Here is a 20,674-nt window from a genome sequence, read left to right on the forward strand (position 1 = left end):
ACATAAGCCTCTGAGGTGTTTACTTCAGCCTTTCCTACTATTCTCTGTGAGATAGCTGTTTTTCCATTCAGTGTGAACATTTTGGAAATAAAGTACAACATAAGCATAAAGGAATACCGAACCCAAGACTAAAAAAAAAAGAAAAGAATTCCCCACAATTCTCATTCTCTTCTTTTTCATTCCCCATCATTTATAAAAAAGATCGTTTTTAAAGAGCCAATCACCCTAATTATCACCGAATATAGTCGGGCAGTTGGATGTGAGCATAAATGGAGATGCGCTCAAATAGGAAACACGAGGTTCCAGTTGGATAGGAATACCCACAGGTATAAAAATAGGCCACAACACTCCTTATATAATAAGTGGGACGTCAGGCTTGTTTACAGCGTCCCCGCTTGAGAAATAAAGGGTTACAATCCAGCATTATGCTGCACATTTCAAATCCCCCATTAATCCAAACGGGCTCAATTGGCCTGCCAATCACATCGACAAACATGGATATATTTTGAAGTGAGGTGTTGGTGTTTTAAAAGAAAAACAGAAAAGAAGAACGAAAACACCCCGGAGGGGGCGGGATGAGGTAGTGGGGGTGCATGACGCTTTCGTTTTACAGTGGGAAATAGGAATTCACGTTCCTCAATGGACTCGCTGGTATTTTCGTTTTCTACGTGAGAGAGGTTGCTGTTGGAGAAGCAGGGAGGGAGGTGGGGTTTGCTTGTTTCAAGTGAGTAAAACAGCCAATAGTCGGCGACGCTTTGGCGTGACGGACAGGCACGGCCCCTGCAGGACGCCCCGCCCCCTTATGACTCTGTGTTTTATTCTGTTTTTAGAGCAGCAGCGTCACATGTTGTTTTTCTCCTGGATCGGATCAGTCTGGTCCCCACTGCACTGTTGCTTCTGCCGTGGCGGACATATCCTGCAATGGATTAGAGATTTTTTTTAGCGGTTAGTATTATATATTTATAAATAATTTCTTTATTTTGCGTTTTGCTGTGAGTTTCGAACAAAAAAAAAAAAACAAGAGGAATTTGCCGATCTGGACTTGAAAAGAAAAGCGGAGGGAAAATGGCAAGTCCTCCGGCGACGGGAGGACACCTGTTATCTAATGGGACGAATGGGGTGAAGAAGTGCGGATACCTGAGGAAGCAGAAGCACGGACACAGGCGATTTTTTGTGCTCCGGGAGCCGATCGAGCGCTGCCCGGCCCGCCTGGAGTATTATGAGAGCGAGAAGAAATGGAGAAACAAGTCCGCCGCGAAACGGGTTATAACTTTGGACTCCTGTCTGTGCGTAAACAAACGCGCCGACGCCAAACACAAGCACCTCATCGCCCTCTACACCAAGGACGAATACTTCGCCGTAGCTGCAGACAACGAGCAGGAGCAGGAGAGCTGGTACAGGGTTTTGACTGATTTAATAGCTGAGGGGAAAGTGTATGACAGTCCTGCTTCCACCTCCTCTCTAGTTGGCTTTGAAGAGGCCAGTTATGGACTCCTCACTCCGGCAACACCTACCTACAAGGAGGTATGGCAGGTCAACTTGAAATCCAAAGGTTTAGGTCAGGTGAAGAACCTCACTGGAGTGTACAGGCTGTGTTTGTCCAGCAGGACCATCAGCTTTGTGAAACTGAACTCTGAAACAGCTGCTGTCAGTTTACAGCTCATGAATATCAGGAGATGTGGCCACTCAGACAGCTTCTTTTTCATAGAGGTTGGCCGCTCTGCGGTCACGGGGCCCGGGGAGTTCTGGATGCAGGCGGAGGACTCTGTGGTGGCACAGAACATCCACGAAACGATCCTGGATGCCATGAAGGCCATGAAGGAGCTGTCTGAGTTCAGGCCGAGGAGCAAAAGCCAGTCTGCTAGCACCAACCCCATCTCTGTGCCCACGCGGCGCAACCTGAACAATCCCCCCCCAAGTCAGACGGGCCTGGTGAGGAGATCCAGAACCGACAGCATGGCAGCCACATCCCCAGGAAGGAAGGTCACGCCCTGTCGGATAAGAACGTCCAGCGAGGGAGACGGAAGTGTGACCCGGCCTGTGTCAATGTCCATATCTGTACACGGGAGTCCCACCAGTCCAAACTCTGGGAATCCCCTGAACAGATCCCACACCCTCAGCAATGGGCGCACCTGCAGGATGCTGGAGTCCACATACAACCTCCATCACAGCCGCTCGATGCCAGTGTCCAACTCCCCTCCCGCTGTCTCCAGCCCCATTAGCATGTCTCCACGAGGGGGGGGCAGGATCTCCACTCCTGACAAAGCTAGGCGCCCCTTCAGCTGCAGTGCCTCCATTTCGGGCTCTCTCAGCGATACTGGCTTCATGCTGTGTGATGATTACAGTTCCAGTCCAGGTGAACTCCGGTTCCTCCCCCTTACTCGCAGTGACACCCCCGATTCCCTGTCTAGCACTCCTCCTTCCCGTGACACTAGTGACCCCTGTGGCTACATGATAATGGAGGGAGTAAATGGGAGCAGGTGCAACAGGGGTGAGAGTCTGGCTTACAGGAAAAGAACACACTCCCTCACCACACCGCGTCAACAGAGGGTGGTGGCACCGTTGTCCTCAGCCTCTCTGGATGAGTACACGCTTATGAAGATGACCCACGGACAGAACTCCCACTCTGCCTCACCCAAAGTGTGCTACCCGGAGGATTACGGTGATATTGAAATCGGTTCATCCAGAAGCTCCAGCAGCAACCTTGGTGACGATGGCTATATGCCCATGACACCAGGTATTGCACCTCAGTCTGGCAAGGCAGACAACTACGTGCCTATGAGCCCCATGTGCGTCTCAGCACCGAAGCAGATTGTGAACCCTAGGGTGCATCCTCAGGCGGCTGCCAGTGGCAGCTACAAGACCAACTCCCCTTCCTCCAGTTCCCTAGAAGACAACGGATACATGAGAATGTGGTGTGGCGCTAAATCCTCCATCGAAAGCCCAGATCGGCATGGTGAATACATGAACATGTCCCCTGGAAACCCACCTCCTCTCCAGACTCCACCAGATTACTGCTTGGGCCTGCTGGCTGCTGAACCCACATCAGTTAGATCAGCATATCAGACCGGCTCCCTCACACTACCTGCTAAACTGCAGGCCTCCAAGAATGAAGATAACAGCCAGTATGTGCTGATGAGTCCCCAGAGTTTGAGGCAGAGACCTGGGGAGTCTGACTATTATTCAGTGATGCAACCCAGTGCAGCTCACTCCTCACCGCTGTGCCCCTCAGCACCCTCCCCAATCAGACACAGCCGGGCTGAGAACCTCTCCTACAGGGGGAGGCTGGGCAGGCCTAACAGGCTGTCTCTGGACACACTCAGAACCCTGCCCAGCATGAATGAACATCCCCTCCCAGGGGAGCCCAGGAGCCCTGGGGAGTACATTAACATCGACTTCAGTGGTGCCAGATTCTCTCCGCCCTCTGTCGTATCCACAGAGAGCCAGTCTTCATCATTGGGCTCCAGCGGTGGGGGTCCTGGGAGGTCATCTCTAGCAGACTACATAAACCTGGAGCTGGGATCACACTCGCCCAAGGATGCTGACACTCCTGCTGAGCGCTTGGACACACTCCCAGAGCTAACCTTGTGCCCCTGCTCGGAGGAGGATGGCGTATACCATGTGGATAGTGAGAAAGACTCCCAGGGCCTCAGTGATGAGGTGAAAAATGATTACACTGAGATGACATTTGGGATGACCAGTTTGCCCCCACAGCTCGTACCTCTGAACGCAGTAAGGTGTGTGTCTGTTTGTTGTGTTTTATCACTAATTATTATTTATTTAAAGTATTTGGTTGTGTGTTTTGGTGAAAATCCTGGTTCACTGCAGGTGGCAACAAAACATCATTTAAATTTAAGTTTAAGTTAGTTTTAGTCACATTGTTAGTTACTTTTATCTTAATTTCTCTGCTTCTGTTTTCCAGTAGTCAGGGCAGCAGAGAGAAGATGCGCTCCATGGAAGACCAGGGTATTCCAGAGCACATCGGGGTCTTCCTGCTCGGTCCAAACTCCTCCTCCACAGTGGACCCTGACTGCTCTGCCAAGGTAATCAGGGCAAATCCACAGGGACGCCGGCGCCACAGCTCTGAAACGTTCTCATCTACTGCCACTGTGACCCCGGTCTTCGCATCCTTTGCTCGTGGCGACGCCGTGAAGAGGCACAGCTCGGTGGAGAACATCTCGTCACGGAGCAGCGAGGGTTCTGACGAGGAGTACGGCAGCCCTGAGAACCGGCAGAGCTCAGCGGGTTACCCCAATGGACTCAACTATATTGCCTTGAACCTAGAGAAGTGTGAGGACCTGGTCAGCTTCAAACCCACCAGCAGCTGCAAAGGGGGCATCAATGGATTGCACAGCTCACCATATGTCTGCCTGGGATTCAAGGAGGCTGCAACCACTGCCAAAGGTGGGTGAGGTTTATGTCACATACTGCTGAATAAAATATCCAAATAGTCAGATTTTAGCACAGGGAATGAAGGGTTTCAGGAATGTGGGAGGCATCTCTTTAATTAAAAAGAAAGCGGTACTGCACAGATGAAAAATTTGTGAGAAAAAAAAATATGAGAGACTTGAATTTCCTCTAGATTCAAATTCAAACTGGCCCTCAACAGCTGATGCTGCCTTCAAGTGCTCCTTTTAAGCTTCTACTTTTGAGTTCTTCTGTGAGTAGTTAATCTCTTTGTGCTTAAATGTTAGGGTGCTACTGGGAATTGGGAGTGTTCACATAAAGCGAGGAAAGCAGCAGCAATTTTAAAGATACTCTTAACTGCTTTTAAGATCACTAACAGAGAATTTGCAGTATTTCCCACAACATGTGAACACACCATGTGACTGCTATGAAACGTGACCAGGCTGAGGGTTGTGAAGTAAACAAGCACCGTGACAGAGCAGGATGCTGCCTCGCTGTTGCTGTCGTGGGCTGAAGATACCGAAAATACAAGCTCAGTTCCACCGACGCTTATAAAGAGTGGAAGTTTGTTGCAAAAATGGGCAGAAATTACAAATTAGAGATTCATTTTAAACCTCATGCAAAAAAATTCCAGAGCAACTAATAAGTCATTAAATATTTATCTGTGAAGTGTATGTAACTGGTTTACTGTGGATGGTTATTAGCAGGCATAACCCAGTTGTCGATGTCACGGGAATCCTAGTGGAGGCTTCCTGTCAGCCGTAATGTCTCTCTGAGCCGCAGGCATTTCCGGCTGTTGTTTTTCAGTTGGGTAGGCATTAGGATGTGTTGCACATCAATGTGACCTCTACAGACCCCTTATTCCCACCATCCTGTGATCAATACTGCGTCCCAGAATATCCCAGTGAGCAAAACAAAAGCCCCAGTGTGGGGCAGTAGACGAAAGGATCATGGGGGAAGCAAACAAAAAGTGCTGTGGAGTGGGGGGCAGCACAGTTTTGACTTTATAGCTAAGTGTGACTCTTTGACCCCCTTGCCGTCCAACTGAGACATGCAGCAGCTCACATGTGCTTGCGAGCACGTAGAGGTCGGAGGGGGTGGAGGGATGTTGTACCCCCCAATGTGAGGCCCAGTGTAAGTGGATATATGTGCATGTCCTTGTGAGCAATGACTAGGGGAAAAACAACAAAGCAGGGCCATCAGGTAACTGGATGTCATGGGCTGCATTCCTGGCTGAGCTGGTTAGAAAAAGTTGCTGTGAGAGGGGGTTTGTTTTTCTCTGGCTCCAGGCCGATTGAACAGACGGTGGCTTTTATTTTACCACAAGCCCCCCCTTATGTGAGGAGGTTTGATTTTTAGGATGTAGAAATGGGTAGTGGGGGGGGGGTTCTGTTAAGTTATTAGTATTTGGAGAGTCAGTGGCGCTCTGGTAAATAAAGCGGAATGTAACAATACCGAGACAGTGACATGTTTGTTTTTGTCTCTGCAGGCTTGCACGTGTCCCCAACTCATGTTTTTGACAAGTGCTAATATTTTTATGACACTAATAAAGCTTTTGAATTGACCATGGAGAGGCAGGGGACAGGGGGAGGGAACATACATGTGGACTCTAGCACGTACACATAGGGTGTTTTTTTTGTTTTTTTTTTTCTGTTTCTTCTTCTTTTTTTCCCTTTTTTTTTTCCCAGTGGTGGAGCCTGTATCCGTGAATGCTTGGCAAAGATGTGCACAGAGAGAGAGAGTGTGTAGGCTGTGTTGTTTTCCAGTGCTGCCTGCCTGTTTGCGGGAGAGCGAGTAAATGCGTGCATAATGGGGCAGGATGGCACGTGCACTCCGCTGCCCTTCTGCCTCATTAGTCTGTTCACTTAGAAGAAGTAAGCAGAGAGAGAGAGAAGGAGGCGGGGGCGGCAGAGTGCTCGGTAGGAAGGGGAGGGGAGGCTTTCTGGCTTTTTAAAGGAACAAATAAACTCATCTGCGAGGCCCCTCTTCCACTGAGGTACATTCTGGGAGAGCGGGAGCCCTTGTTTACCCGGTTCCTCTGCTGCGCGGTGAAGCAGGGTGAAGGAGGTCAGAGCATTCTGCAAGGGAGGATTTTGGCACCTTGCCCCGCTGGCGGAGGGCTTTGATCCCGTGTTTATAGGGACGGCCCACTGGGCTCCTGGACCGTGTGCCACTCTGACCCAAAAGTCTGCAGGTTTTCATTACAGCCAAACACCCCTGCTGATTAATTTTACACTCGCAGGTAAATGCAGTTTGGCCCGGTGGGTAACTTTCACTCTAAAGTGAGGATTAAAGCAACTAAACACCCAAATAGCTCCTCCTTCCATGTGACAGCCTTGCATTTTGAAAAAAAACGTGACGTGCTGCTTCCTGGTTTGTTGTTTTTTTCTTGTTTGTTTTTCTCTATGCTCCACCTCCAGTGAGCTTAAACGCCTGGCATAAGTGTCAGGAGTTTGTTTACCTCCTGCTTTGTCAGGGAGCCAGGCCATGTGACTCGGAGGCGGTGTGTACTGCCGCGCTTACCCAAGTTGGCTGTCTCCACTTGCGGCCCTTGCTAGCCGCAGCTCAGCCAGGTGGATGTTCTGTACCAGACTCAGATTAGCCAAGTCAGCCGTCTCTGTTTCCACCACCTCTGACTAATACCTTTATCTGACGGCACCAATCAGCTCCTGCTTCCTGTGATGATTGAAGAGATCATTCCTAATGCTGTATTGATATGATTGTCCTTCACTAGACTCACGGCTGTACGTTTTGTTTAAGCATTGAGGGGAACACATTAGGCAGTGGGTTTGGAGCTGATCTGTTTGACTGTCAGACACTTTCCTTAAAATCAGGTGAATTTTGCATCTTGTTTGCAGAAAGTGGTGATGCAAGCATCTTTATGTAAAAAACAGGCATCAGGAATGGATGAAGTGCATTCTGTATCACTTTTTGGGGGAATAACCTGCTTAAATGCTCATGGTGCAGATGTGTTTGTGTTCACGTTGGACACTTTGCATGCATTCAAGACAAGAGATCCATATTTTGGGCTGAGGCAAAACGACTGCAGTGATCACAAAAGCATAATTTCCAAAATGTTGTTAAAGGTGAAGTTTGCCCTTCTTGCAGCTGCTAACCAAGCCATGCACTGTTGCCTCTGAAACCTCAGCTCCTTGTTGCTATTTCCAGTCTGGAAAGTGCAGAATCAGAATCTGCTTTATTGAGTGCACATGTGTATGTGTATGCATACAAGGAACTGAGCATTCAGAATTCTTTCTCTGCTGTTAATATACTTATCAGAATAGACATAACAGTCATCTGTACAGTTGTATCAAATTACAACATAGCAGCTCACCATTCTGATGAGTTTCTGACATGCACAATTTAACTTTCAAACCCAAAAGCAGCATCCATCTCTGTATACTTTATTATCAGCTTGGACTGTGACATAACAATCTTGAGCTCCCTTGAGCTTCAAAAAAGCTAGTGTTTAGCAAGAGATTTCTGAAATGTATCCAAAACAGAACTGCAATAGCCAGATCAAGGGAAGCTATATAGTAATGGCGTATGAAATGATGTCATCTGGTCTTAAAATACACGGTACAGCTTTGGTTTGCACAAGTGATATTGTGTGTGTGTGTGTGTGTGTGTGTACTGGATGAATTAAAGAGGTCCAGGAATGGAGCTCTGTGGAACACTTGTAATAATAGCAAGGTAATTTGGTCTGAAACCTTTGGAACACTACTGCTAGAAAGACACTTATTGAAAACAGAAATAGTTAGCAAACTAGTGAAACTTTCCAAAAACTGGAAACGTGCACGTGTTATAAATCTATACCTAGAATAGCGGTGTTTATCTGTGGGCTTCAATTTTAACTAAACATTAGCAGAAGGTGGGAAATAGACTGAGGCCTAAGGGGGCTACAAGTCCAAAAGGAGCCCTGCTGTGTCACTTCAAGTCCCTCCTGAGTGCTAGTGGCAGATGGCCATTTTCCGGAGTGCGCATGGGTTTGTTAAAGGGGGGGGGTTAAACACCTGCCATCCTGTTCTTTCTTTACACACTGTCATTACACTGATTTCCCTTACACATGCATACAAACTACCTGGTAAACATACATATATCCTGATATATTTCTCTCTGCAGTGCACACCCAAACTCCAAACCGGTTAACCCCCCCACCCCCAACCCAGACCATCTGCTGCGCCCACAGGCTACAGAGTGTATCAGTTCTGTGTGTGTGTGTGTGTGTGTGTGTGAGATTAGAGACATCCGCGTCCATCTCCTCAAATCCCACTTCCCCCCCTGACGTCATTCGGTTGGTTGTATTGTGAGTGATGTCATTGCAAAGTGCATGCAGTGGGTAAATGCACCCACTGCATGCACTGTGTATCTGTTACACAAGTTTCCACTGATTCGTGTCCTTGATGTCAGAGGGGGAAGCAAGCAAAAGCGGTCTAAGTTGCCCAGCCATGCATTACTAAGTTACTCAGAGCATGCCCAGTAGACCAGGTTGTTATTCAGTTCCCAAAATAAGGGCTGAGATTTGTGTTATGCGTCACAAGATGAATGGTAAGGGGGGGGGAAGTATCTTATTTTGCTTTTTTGCTAAAAATGGGTTTTTGTACAAGAAATTCAAACTCCATATCGAAATATTAAAGCTGTGTAGCAACTTGATGGCACAATTACTAGCAGATAAATTGTGCATTTGATGGTTGCATTGGAACTACTGCATCCTCTTTAAATGTTTACCCCAACAAAGAGCTCTGTTTGGATTTTACAGCCACATTAAAAAAAAAAATTTTTTTGCGATATGTGGATTTACTCCTAAAGATGACACCTGATTGTACCCATTAGCCTGATTGCACAATCCATTCTTGCTATACCCTGACCCTTGAACACATACGCATGCCGGCTGTTAAATAGTTTATTTACACCTGCGTCAGAGGAAAACTGAAGTTGGGATCTTACTAAAATAACAAAGAACGGCAAACAACCAAAGCAGGAACTCCAGAGATGCCATGTTACATGATATATGGAGAACAAACACGTAATGCCAAAGGCTCCTGTGTCAGAGTTTCCAATGGTGTGTGTGTGTGTGTGTGTGTGTGTGTGTGTGTGTGTGTGTGTGTGTGTGTGTGTGTGTGTGTGTGTGTGTGTGTGTGTGTGTGTGTGTGTGTGTGTTTGTGTCACAGCTCAGTGAGAAGGAGGGGGGCTAAAGTAGGCCGGGATGTTCCAGACAGAAGCGCTAGCTGCTAGATAACTGCGTGGCCAGCGTTCCCCACATTTAGCCAGCCACGGCTCCAGATGAGATTATAGCCTCTGCGGGCAAGATTAGACGGCCAAGGGTAGATCAGCAAGAGCCGGTGGATGCTCCATGGAGAGGAGCTGGGGAATGTGTAATGTAAGGTGTGGGCATTTAGGATGTTTTGTCCGAATTTGAACATGTTTATAAAGCTGAATTCAACAGAAATCTGACCCTGACTGTAAAATTATCTCGTCATTATAGTCAATCTCTGAAAAATCTTATAAGATCGAGGGACTTATCTTTGGATTTAGTGATTAACATCTCTAACATCCTCCTCAGCTACACTATCATCTTATGGGGCCTAAAATATCTTCAAAAGATCTAAATGTGTGGTTCTGTGAAAGAGAACTGGGCTGCTTGTTTATAAGAGCGCTGAATGACAGATCCAAAAATGGCAGCTTTTCAGGAACTAACAAAAACAGCCTGATCGCTGCGCATATTTGAGGTCGTTCAGCTGGCTTTTTTTTTTCTTCCCCAGGGTTTCATCAGCCTTACAGTGCTAAAGTTTTCTTAGCTCAAACTGTTTAAGGACATTGATGCTCCCTGTCTTTTTCAGCTCCTACCGTTGCTGCATTTCCACAGAAAGAAAACACAAAATGTTCCATTCTTATCGTCTATTGCAGCATAAATGCAGATACAGTTTCTTTCCGTTTGTTTAATATTAGAGATGCTGCTGTACCGCTTGTAGCTGCGCTCAGCGTGTGTCCAGAGCAGCATGACAGGAACACCCACCCCCTCCTCATCTTTCTGCATCCTAGATTATGTAATTATGCTTGCTGTGGATGAGCCCCTTTGCCCCACCACACACAAACTGTCCTTCAAGTCTTTCCCAGGCTAAACAGCTGGTGTGTTAAGATCAGAACATTACTATCCAATAAGGCCCAACATACACACAAACACACTTTTAGCACCTTCAGCTGCAGGATACTTTTTATTGGACAAAAGATCTTCATATTTAGTCAGTAGCAGTTCCAGAAATGTGAGGTCAAAATGACAAAACATTAGCTCTGTGGATAAGAGGCATAGCTTCAAATACCAAAGTGCCTTTAAATCAATAACCGGGCTAGAGTCAGATTATAAAACATGTGTGATATTGATGTAAAAAAACCAAATGTGTTGTTGTTGTTGTGGATGTGTAAAACTATATGTTCAGAACTGTCCCGTGTGTGTGGCACCCACTTGATATTTAAGCTGTTTTTCCCTGTGCCTCCTTGTTATTGTGACACACAAAACCCTAATCTGAGCCTGTGAATGAGTTCACTCTGTACAGTACATGTGTACCTTACAGAGTGAACACTGTTCTCTCAGAGGCCCTCATGTCTGTTGCCTCAAGAGAGCTGCTTAATTGGCACCAGTGTTGTTTGTGGGGAAACTATCAGACTACTAACATGGGTCATTTCCTTTTAGGATGACTGTTACAGTTTTCTAGTTAAAAAACTTGTGTTTTGGATTGTCGAAGAACCCGATTTGTCAAGTCAATGGATGTTTTGCAGCATTAAAGGTGCAATGTGGGTCTTTTTTGCCACTAGTGGTGCTATAGAGCAGCGTTTGGCCAGCTGACCTTACAGGTGCTTTATGAAAAAACAGTTCTTAGACCTTGGATGATATTCACACAAGATTTAGTCATTTTGTTTCCAAACAAAGAAAATTGAGGCTTTAAGTCTCCATTCATTAAACTGCTTAAAGTGAGGCTTATTTGCGTGGATTTACATGCCACGAATTTGAGTGTGCTTTGCTTGACAGTTGGATGCAAATGACCAGATATGCATATGATCGTTAGAGGGTGCAAGTTGAGGTGTACTAGTTTATTTGGCTTAACCAGTGTAAGAATGAAAATGTTAAATATTTTTATTAACTGTTGTTTTCTCTCTCTTGTAATCTCTTCCAGACTGAAGGACTTGATCTGTCCTCTGACTTGGCATCTTGACTGACCTGCTGCTCAAAAGGAAGAGAGAAAAAACCCCAGAAAAAAACCAACAAAAACCCAAACTTTGCCCTTTTATGGGGCTCTGCAGCCCGAAAAGACTGTGTGGACCCTCTGCATCACAAACACACACTTGGGACACAAGCAGATCACCATCTATGCATGTCATGGATTTGCTGATGGCAGGGCAGGTGTGTTTGTGTGGATGGGTGTGTTAATGTGTTGTGAATCGGTGTGTCTCCTGCACTTTTAGAGGCCATTTCTCCTGTGACCCAGTTTTTGGCACAAGCACAGAAGCAAAGATAGTCAGACAATAACAGAAGTCTAATGGTACCCAAATACTATTTATTTACTTGAGGGTAGTTTTATGACTGCCTGCATGTGTGTGCGTGTTTCTGACAAAAAGTACGACCAACAGTTATGCCAGTGAACAATGAAACCTAGAAATGGCCAAGGGAGAGAGGATACTAAGGTACACTGAGTATACTTAGATTAGATACTTTATTTATTTTTGGATGATGAATGTCTGAAAAGACCTACACAATGCCTTAATGTCTATACTGTCCTTATGTTTTCTATGAAATAAGTGATAAATATTCTATTATTGTATGTTTGTTTGGACCTACATCTCTATATTGTTATTCTCTTGTGGAAAGTAAAATGCCTAGTTTACCATTAAATCTATATATTATTTAAGAAATGTACAGTACTGTGGGGCTGCTTGAGAGCTGATTTATTGTATTGATATTAAAGTATTTTCTTAATTAATAATTTCTTATTAATTGTACCTTAGTTTATTTTTTGTCCAATCAGAAGTGCTGGACTAAAAGAAATATATTTCTAAATGTCTTCAAGAGTTATGCATGTCTATATAACTCAGCTCAGACCCCCACAACACCAGGCATCTGAATGCACTGTACCTCCCACAGCTCCTCAGTCACTTGAGCCTGAAAACCTCACACACTCCTACCTTCAAACCTACGGCCTGCTGTTTAGCTCGATGCAGGCCGCCCTGCTGTGATATCGTTTGACTGTACAATTGTCTAGGCGAGGTGATAACGGAGGGGTGGAGCCAACGATAGCTGTTGAGGTTGGGGAGCGCAGTTGAGCCAATATCTGGTCGGCAAGGGAGAGCTGAAGAAAAGGGGAACGGGGCACCGAGGGGGAGGAGGGCTGGGCAGCAAAGAAAATGTAGCACAACAGAGGCCCACAGCCACATGTGACACCCCCACGGAGGCTCACGGAAGAGTCAGCTGTCTGGAAAATATGATTACATGGCAGACAGTATAACGGAATTAGAGCTAGCATAAGAATCTATATAAGGTTACAAATTAAAGCAAGCCGTTGTAATTGAATTATTATGTAATAATTATTTCGTGACAGGATAATGCATTAGCCCAAGCAAAGAAGAGTAGAAGTCAGCAATAGTAATAAATATAATGATAACTAAATGGACATAACAAAGATGTATCACACAAATGTGTCTATTTAACGTTTGCTACTATTAGTTACCATTAGCCTGTGGCTAACTGTGACCCCCCCCATTAGCAACTGTTTATTCCAGACCAAATTATGTATGAACTCCTAAGAGAGCAATCTGTATGTGTATGTTTTTCTGTTTCTGAACATGCTAACATACTGTGTAAAGCTAATAAGTCTAAAGAAATTTCAGAATTAAGCAAACTGGCTAATGTTATCAAAAGCTAGGTAATGCTAGGACTGTTAGCAAATGTTGCTAATGTTAACTCGTAGACACAAAACCTTTAACTTTACTGTTTGCAATATTCACAGTTTAATTTGCTAGAGGAAAAATGTGTTATTTCCTCTTTAGAAAAACTGGCTTGTTTTTAATTTGATGAATCCAGTTGGGGGAAAATTATTAAAAGAAAAAACAAATCTGAATCAAGACTCTTTCTGTGAACCTCCAAAATGGCCGCTAGGGTATTTGTTTTCAAGGTAAATTTAAAGCACTCTATCGGTATCCTAACTGTGGTCTTTGTGCCATCTGCTGTGGCAACTCCAACTGGCTCTCTACCCCTTTAGTGTACAGTAGATTGTAAAATTTTATGTCTGAATGTATCGTTGAGCTGGTGGAAACACCTCAGAAACAATGTGCAAATGGTTTTGACAAGAGTGAAATAATATTGGAGCTTTACCACACTAAGTCGTGGTATCTATTTATCTTCATAATCTTGAATGTGTATATTATGTATATAGAGTTTAACTAAAGAAAACAAATCTATTGGATATACATAGAGTACTTAGATTTAAAATATGTTGCGATGATATTCCTCTGTAAAGACTTTGGCTACCGATTTTTAAAGAGGGGGTGGGGGCGATTTGGGAAATACAGTTTATTTTATTCTTTTCTCCCTCACAGTGACTATATGGGAAAAAAATTCTCTTTGTCTATTTTACTATAGAAATCTCTTTGCCTTGTTGACACACTTTACCTAATGGCATATGCAATAGTGACATGAATAAAATCTAGTTTACAACTGTGGAACCAAATGTAATGTTGCATTTCTTTTTCTTTATTGTGATGAGCAGGAGCTGCTTAGCTCCTTGTACATTTCTCTTTCTGCCAAGTGTTTTTGTTTTTCCATGGCTGGGAACTCTGTTCACGACATGTCTAAATGCGCTTTCCCCATTTCTGTGTCCATAGACAGATTTTTCTTTATCCACTCATCTTTGATTCACTCAGTTTGAATGTGTTGTCTTCCAGTGTACATAATTCAATATACTGTTTATTGTGATGCACACAAGAGATGATTATAATGATTTATAAATTTTGGTAGTCGAGTATTGCTTTTGTCTGTATTAATTATGAATAGCAAACCTAAGGAAATAAATGAATTTATTTAAAGAGCTACTGTTTTTGCCCTTATTTTTTCATTACCATAAGTTATATTTCTTGCAAACTACATCATAACAATAATTACTAATTTCTTTTTGTTTCATATGTTTAATACATAACAAGTGGAACATTTTAAAGGCACCAAAAACAAAGTGTACAAGACAATGGCATCATTATAAAGCCAAACTGCACAGCAATATCTGTTTACATCTACAGTTTGCTAGCTAACAAGCTAGCAATATCTGTTTACATCTACAGTTTGCTAGCTAACAAGCTAGCAATATCTGTTTACATCTACAGTTTGCTAGCTAACAAGCTGATAATAAAACTAAGACAGGCTGCAGCAGCAAAAGAAGTGTCTGTTTGATTGCTTATGATTTGTAAGAACAACATTACACCCACACTCACAACAGTACTTTTTAAAGCACGGTATTCCCAATTCAATTTAGAAAATATCCCTGTCTATATGAAAACACAAACGTCAAATCCTGTCAAAGGCATGCCAAAGAAACAAGTTGTGATATAACCCCAACCATATAGAAATACTGGACAATAAGATGACACACAATCTGACTAAAAACCGAATAAAGGTACGCAGCCTTGATGCTGCAAGACAAAATCTTATTTTCCTTTTCCACAAGTAAAAACACAAACCGAGTTTCCAAAAAAGCAGTTTTTAAAAGCTCTAATTCCAGCGACCTAAAATGCTGTTTACATGTGGATGAAAGGCCAAAATGGAGAGTAAAAATAACTGTAGGTATAGACAATGCCAAAGAATGTTTTTTTTTTTTGCTGCTATTTTACACAGTGCATTATTTATCTAAGTTAAGTTCAAATGTGCAAAACTATGTTAAATATACCTGCAAATATGTGTCATTAAAGTGACCGAATTCATATAATAACTATGCTTTTATTAGATATTTTATTTGAAAAATCACAATGAAAATATACAAGTATCATGAGATTAACTTTCTGCAGGTCTGAAGAGTTACAAAGAATTTGCCAAAGGGAAAAGGAAGGAAGGTTTATAGATCCTAAGAAATGTCTTTAACAGCTCTAAATGAAAGCGTAACTTTAAATGAAGAAATTAGTGAGGTAAAATAAGAAGAAAGAAACACACTAGGGGATATTATTGTATATTTGGCACTTTGTCAAACAGCTCCCTGACTGTGTGTGAAGAGAGGAGGATATCCTTTCTCTGTCCTGTGGAGAGTGAAGAGCTGGAGTCTCCAGCCAGAACTTTCTCTCTGTGTTTTTATTTCAGGCTGAGGCAGAAGCAGGAAGCTCATACTGAGCCAATGACTTCCTGCCAAGCCAACTAGATCCAGAAAAGACTGTGTAGTCAGAGCTGGAACGTCAGGAGATTCAACACAAGTGGTGTCAATTTGCATTCTTGCTCTCCACATGATAAGAAATAATTTCCTGAAATGTCTATTCTTTCAAACTTGAATCCATTCATTTTTAAAGATTTCATTCAAAAGAAATTGCCCCAGTGCAGGTGCTACACTAAAATATATTAGCAATAGTGTATTTGTATAGCTTTCCTGTAGCCACAATACATTTAGTGAGTGTGCTGAGGGTGATCTCATTAGTCCACCACTGAAAATGCCTTTCATTAAAACTGATTACATCTGGACTACACTGATATTCCAATAAGAATCTAGTTTCAGACAGGCACCTTACGTCTCACAGTGTAATTAAAATGCATCTGTGACCCTTTAATAATCAATCAGCATTGCTTTCTAAGTTTCCAAGTCTCCCATGTAGACACAAAAATGAGCACACACACAAGCAGCCACTGAGGACTCACCTCTAGCTGGTGTGTATTAATTAGCAGTATGACACTGTCATCGGGGGCTCTGCACTGCTGCCAGAAAGAAACCAGCCTTACATAAGACCCCTCTAGCAAGCCACCAGCAGGAACACAGTGTTCCTCACCCCTCTCCACACTGACTGTCTGAAACTGAATTTTTATTTATTTATTTTTTTAAATCAGCATCATTCCTTTCCCTTTTCTTTAAAAATCTTTCTATGGGCATTTCTGCTCCAAAGGCAAACCACAGGAGAAGGACAGGAAAGCAGCAGGTTTTTGCTCTGCAGCGCTTCTGTCATTGTGCTCCTCAACAAAGGGGACTAAACAGCTTCCTAAACAGAGTGGATTTCTCAAGCCTGTGCTACAACAGCTAAGGCTTCCTAAATACAGTTTACAGGATGCTGCTCTCAAAAAGTGTGTGTGTGTGTGTGTGTGTGTGTGTGTGTGTGTGTGTGTGTGTGTGTGTGTGTGTGTGTGTGATCCCAACTCTTAATCTAAACGTAACCTGACACTAAAACCACATTTTGAGTCTGACCTATAAGGTTGTTGGTCCCCACAAAGATATGTAAACACACACACACACACACACACACACACACACACACACACACGGACAAGCAGCAAAGAATTCAGCCTGGCTGTTGAAGCTGAACATCATTTTTCTCTTTGCCATTATTATGTGATTTAGTAGCCTGGCAACCTCAACTGTGTGTAGATATCTTTGAAGATGGTAGAAGAGGAAGAAGCTACTTTCAGCTGCCCCCTTTTTCACAAAGGGTTGCCCCAGTGGCTACCTCCACATGTTCAATTTTGTAGATTCCTTTGAATATGGCAAAAGTTCTGACATTAACAGACATGGCTGACTTTACTTTTCAAAAGGAGTCATGTAGAGACAGCAGCATGTTAGCTGAATTAGCAACAGAAAGTACTGTACAAACATATACATGTGACATGATCCTTTGTGATGTATTGTATTTATAGACAAGCTACTGATTATCAGTTTTGGGATTTTTGACTGTAGAATATTGCAACAAAAATTATAATTAATTTTCAACCTATAAATAATACTATAAGTTTAAGGGGCATGTATGTCCACCTCCATCTGGGATCTACAGGAAACTGGAAGGAAAGCATGAGTGAAATGAAACTCATATCTGAGGCCTGACGAGTAAGTGGCTTGATGTGCAGAATGCTGCCAAATAGGACGTAATCATATCAGGTAGTACTTTCAAAGGCATTTCTGCTTAATTACAGTATAGACCTGCTGCACTGTAAATCAAAACGGCCTCTGTGGCATACACTGTAGATTACAAACATGTGAGAGGGTCTTAGTGAGCCAGTAGCTGCTCCTTTGAAAACCTCCTCCACCCTGTGCTCCACTGGGCCTCCCTGCCAGCTTGCTGCCGTGCTTTGCCATGGCTCTTGAGGGGATTGGGAGTCGTTGGCCCCATTATTTCTCCCTGAATCAGCCTAAGGAAGGTTTCAGCCGGGCTCACTGAGCTCCACCGCACAGCAGCAGCAGGGTGGAGCTGTGACCCACTTACAGTAGCCAGCCCTGGCTCTTCACAGAGGAGGCAATAAAGGCACATAGTACAAAACATAACATACTGACATATATTTTAGAAATACCACATGAAAAAACAACTCTTTTTGCATTAAAACACACAAGAAATGTTTTGAAAATGAAAAACATATAGAAAGCTTGTTGAAGATTAAAAAAAAGTCCATATTGTTTATTTTTATTATTTTGAAGCCAGTGAATACTGTTTATTAGTGCTAATCATATAAACAGTAGATGACTCAGTGAAAAATGCCACCACCACCACAAACAGGGAAGAAAAGGGGCACTCTATCCATAGAAGTCCAAACATTTTTTTGCACCTGGCACTAAATGTTTTTACATGACTGTCTAAAACGAATTTTAACATGCTGACTCACTTTTGGGACAAGCCTCAAGTGGCCATTAGAGAAGCTGCAATTTTTTTTTCATACTTCTGTGTTAGCTTAATTTTTACTCTTGGTCTTTTAATGTTTCACTCTGCCCAAAACAATTTCTTCTTGCTCTCATTTTGGACTGAGTGCAAACTGGACACTGGGGTGGCCATCTCTATCAGGTCTTTAAGTCTGATGTCATTAGCTGTTTCTAGGTCCAAACTCTGCTTCAGGTCCCAAAGTCAAACAAACACTGTGGCATCACTGAGAGTTACAAACTGTCTAAATTCTTTCATTTTTAATAAAATGATCAGTGTGGCTGCTCTACCAGGTGTAACAATTAAGTTTAACATCCAGCCATCCATGAAAACAGCATTTATGAAGTTTAATGGAGTTAGAAGTTAGCAGGAAGTTAGCTCACTAGTTTCCATCTAAACATGATATAGCATGTTCTGACTGAAAGATTTCTGAAAAATTAAAACGTACAGCTCTGCTATCACTTCCAACATAAATGAAGACAGAAAACTAAACAGTAGTGACGTTTGTAGGGTTACTGAAGTTGGGCTATCTTAGGGTGACCATATTTTGATTTCCAAAAAAGAGGACACTTAGCTCAGTCTTGAAGAACTTGCTTAAAGAAACATATTTAACATATTTAAACGATGCCTTCTCTGTGTGGTTAATTAATTGTGAAATAAAATATGTCATATAGGCTTTTACAAGTCAACAAGTGCAAAAAAATAACTTAAAAACCTCTGGAATTAAATAATGGTACAGAAATAATGCCTCATCTGCATAAAAAAATTACCAGTACTGGGTTGGTATGAGGGCTGGACTGGGACAAAAAATCGGCCCGGGGATTTTGACTAGAGACCGGCCCACCAGGTATTATAGGAAAAGCCATAAAGCCTTTGAATGAAAACAAACGCTGTGGTGACAGTGATGTACACTGTCTTCTTGGTATATGTATGATTTCTATACATTTTACATCAGATAAAAACTTTGGTTGTAAGCTTCAGATAGTTATTTAATAAGAGCGAGACATTTTAAATGACAATGAGAAAAAAAAGTATTTCTTTGTGCCCCCCTCTCCCTGTTAATTCATCTTCATGTTTCCCTCTCACCAGATATCCAAACCGATATCATATCACTATCAGTAACATCATAGCATCCGCCCAGCAGTATATAAACTCTGTCATGCTAGCTAGTATGCAGTACGAGTTATTGTAACTGACTGTAAAATGTCAGCACAACAAAAATACACTACACCTAAACTTGGTTTATATCTGACCCAGATAGACTGCAGGTCATAACTTCTTACCTGAAGCTCAGTTCACACTCATCCACCTGCTGGCCTCTGTGGAAGCTCCGCCACAGACACCACCAAATAACTGAGTTATTTTTACACACCGGCCAGCATCTGGCCAATCCACCACCTTTCATTGTTTATACCATTACAAAACAACAACAACAACCATCGGCCGTAAAAACGAAAAATCACCGTCGGCCCACCGGCAGATGCCCGGTATGCCCGATGGCCAATCCAGCTATGGTCGGTACAAGGGAAATTTCTTTTGCAGTTTGTCTGAAAAGATGCACTTGCGCTTTGGGATCTTTTAAACATCATTAGGTGCGTTGCTGCGCGCTGTCTGTCCCATCTGTGAGCGCACAACAAGCGCTCACAAAGCAGCTGTTCGAGGATGACGTCACACACATGGGTCCTCTGTTGGAATATAGGAAAACCCGGACATTTTTATCAATCTCAAAAATCCCCCCGGACGCCCGGACAGAACGTGAAAAGTGGACATGTACGGGGAAAAGAGGACGGTTGGTCACCCTTGGCTATCTGGTATATAATGATGTGCTGCATAGTGGCTAGCGAAACAGCTATGTTAGCATAATATAAACAGTGAAGCTGGAGGATGAACGCTAACTTTTTTCCACAATAGTTAACGTGAAGGTTCCCGATGGTTAGGGACAAATGCAATTCCATGGCAGGATGCTGTAAATGGACCAAACTTCAGTCAGGAGAACAACTGAGATAATCAAGGTCAGTCATTAATATAGTGCTGCATGGGCTGGGCTGTAGTTACATCATAAGGTTTTAAAAACTGAGCTTTAAAATGAATAGTGGTAATAAAAACCAAGAGAGTTGCACAGTGGCCACTGACTTTTTTAGGGCCATGTTCAGATTAAATAGAACAATAGAACTATCATGTTTTGGCAAAAAGCCGACCCGAGGAGCAGACTCAAAGAACAGTTGGAAAGTTTACTGTGTTTATTGTCAGAGGGCAACTAATTTTCTAATAGTGGGGTTGGAGGTGGACAGCATATAAACAGTAGATGATTCATTGAAACATTGGACAGCACTACCTGTTCACAGTAGGGCAGGTTTCCTGTTTAAAGGTTTTTTTTCCTTCTCACTGTCGCCAAATGCTTGCTCATAGGAGGTTGTCT

At 43.2% G+C, this 20,674-nt stretch overlaps 1 protein-coding gene across 3 annotated transcripts; it reads left to right on the plus strand.

Moving 5' to 3' along the window:
- Positions 1–834: 834 nt before the first annotated feature.
- Positions 835–14,484, plus strand: LOC102787408 (insulin receptor substrate 2-like). 3 transcript variants are annotated; one of them, XM_006804072.3, is made up of 3 exons: positions 835–3,737; positions 3,923–4,404; positions 11,580–14,484. In XM_006804072.3, the coding sequence occupies exons 1-3, from the start codon at positions 1,066–1,068 to the stop codon at positions 11,582–11,584; spliced, it is 3,159 nt and encodes a 1,052-aa protein (XP_006804135.1). In that variant the 5' UTR covers positions 835–1,065; the 3' UTR covers positions 11,585–14,484. The 3 variants fall into 3 exon arrangements, with proteins under 3 accessions (XP_006804135.1, XP_035769425.2, XP_035769424.1); XM_035913532.2 differs by having other exon boundaries at positions 3,926–4,404; XM_035913531.2 differs by lacking the exon at positions 11,580–14,484 and having other exon boundaries at positions 3,923–4,412.
- The last annotated feature ends 6,190 nt before the right edge of the window (positions 14,485–20,674 follow it).

The sequence above is a fragment of the Neolamprologus brichardi genome, chromosome 23 (genome assembly GCF_056152115.1).
Source record: "Neolamprologus brichardi isolate AB-2024 chromosome 23, ASM5615211v1, whole genome shotgun sequence".
Classification (NCBI taxonomy): Eukaryota; Metazoa; Chordata; class Actinopteri; order Cichliformes; family Cichlidae; genus Neolamprologus; species Neolamprologus brichardi.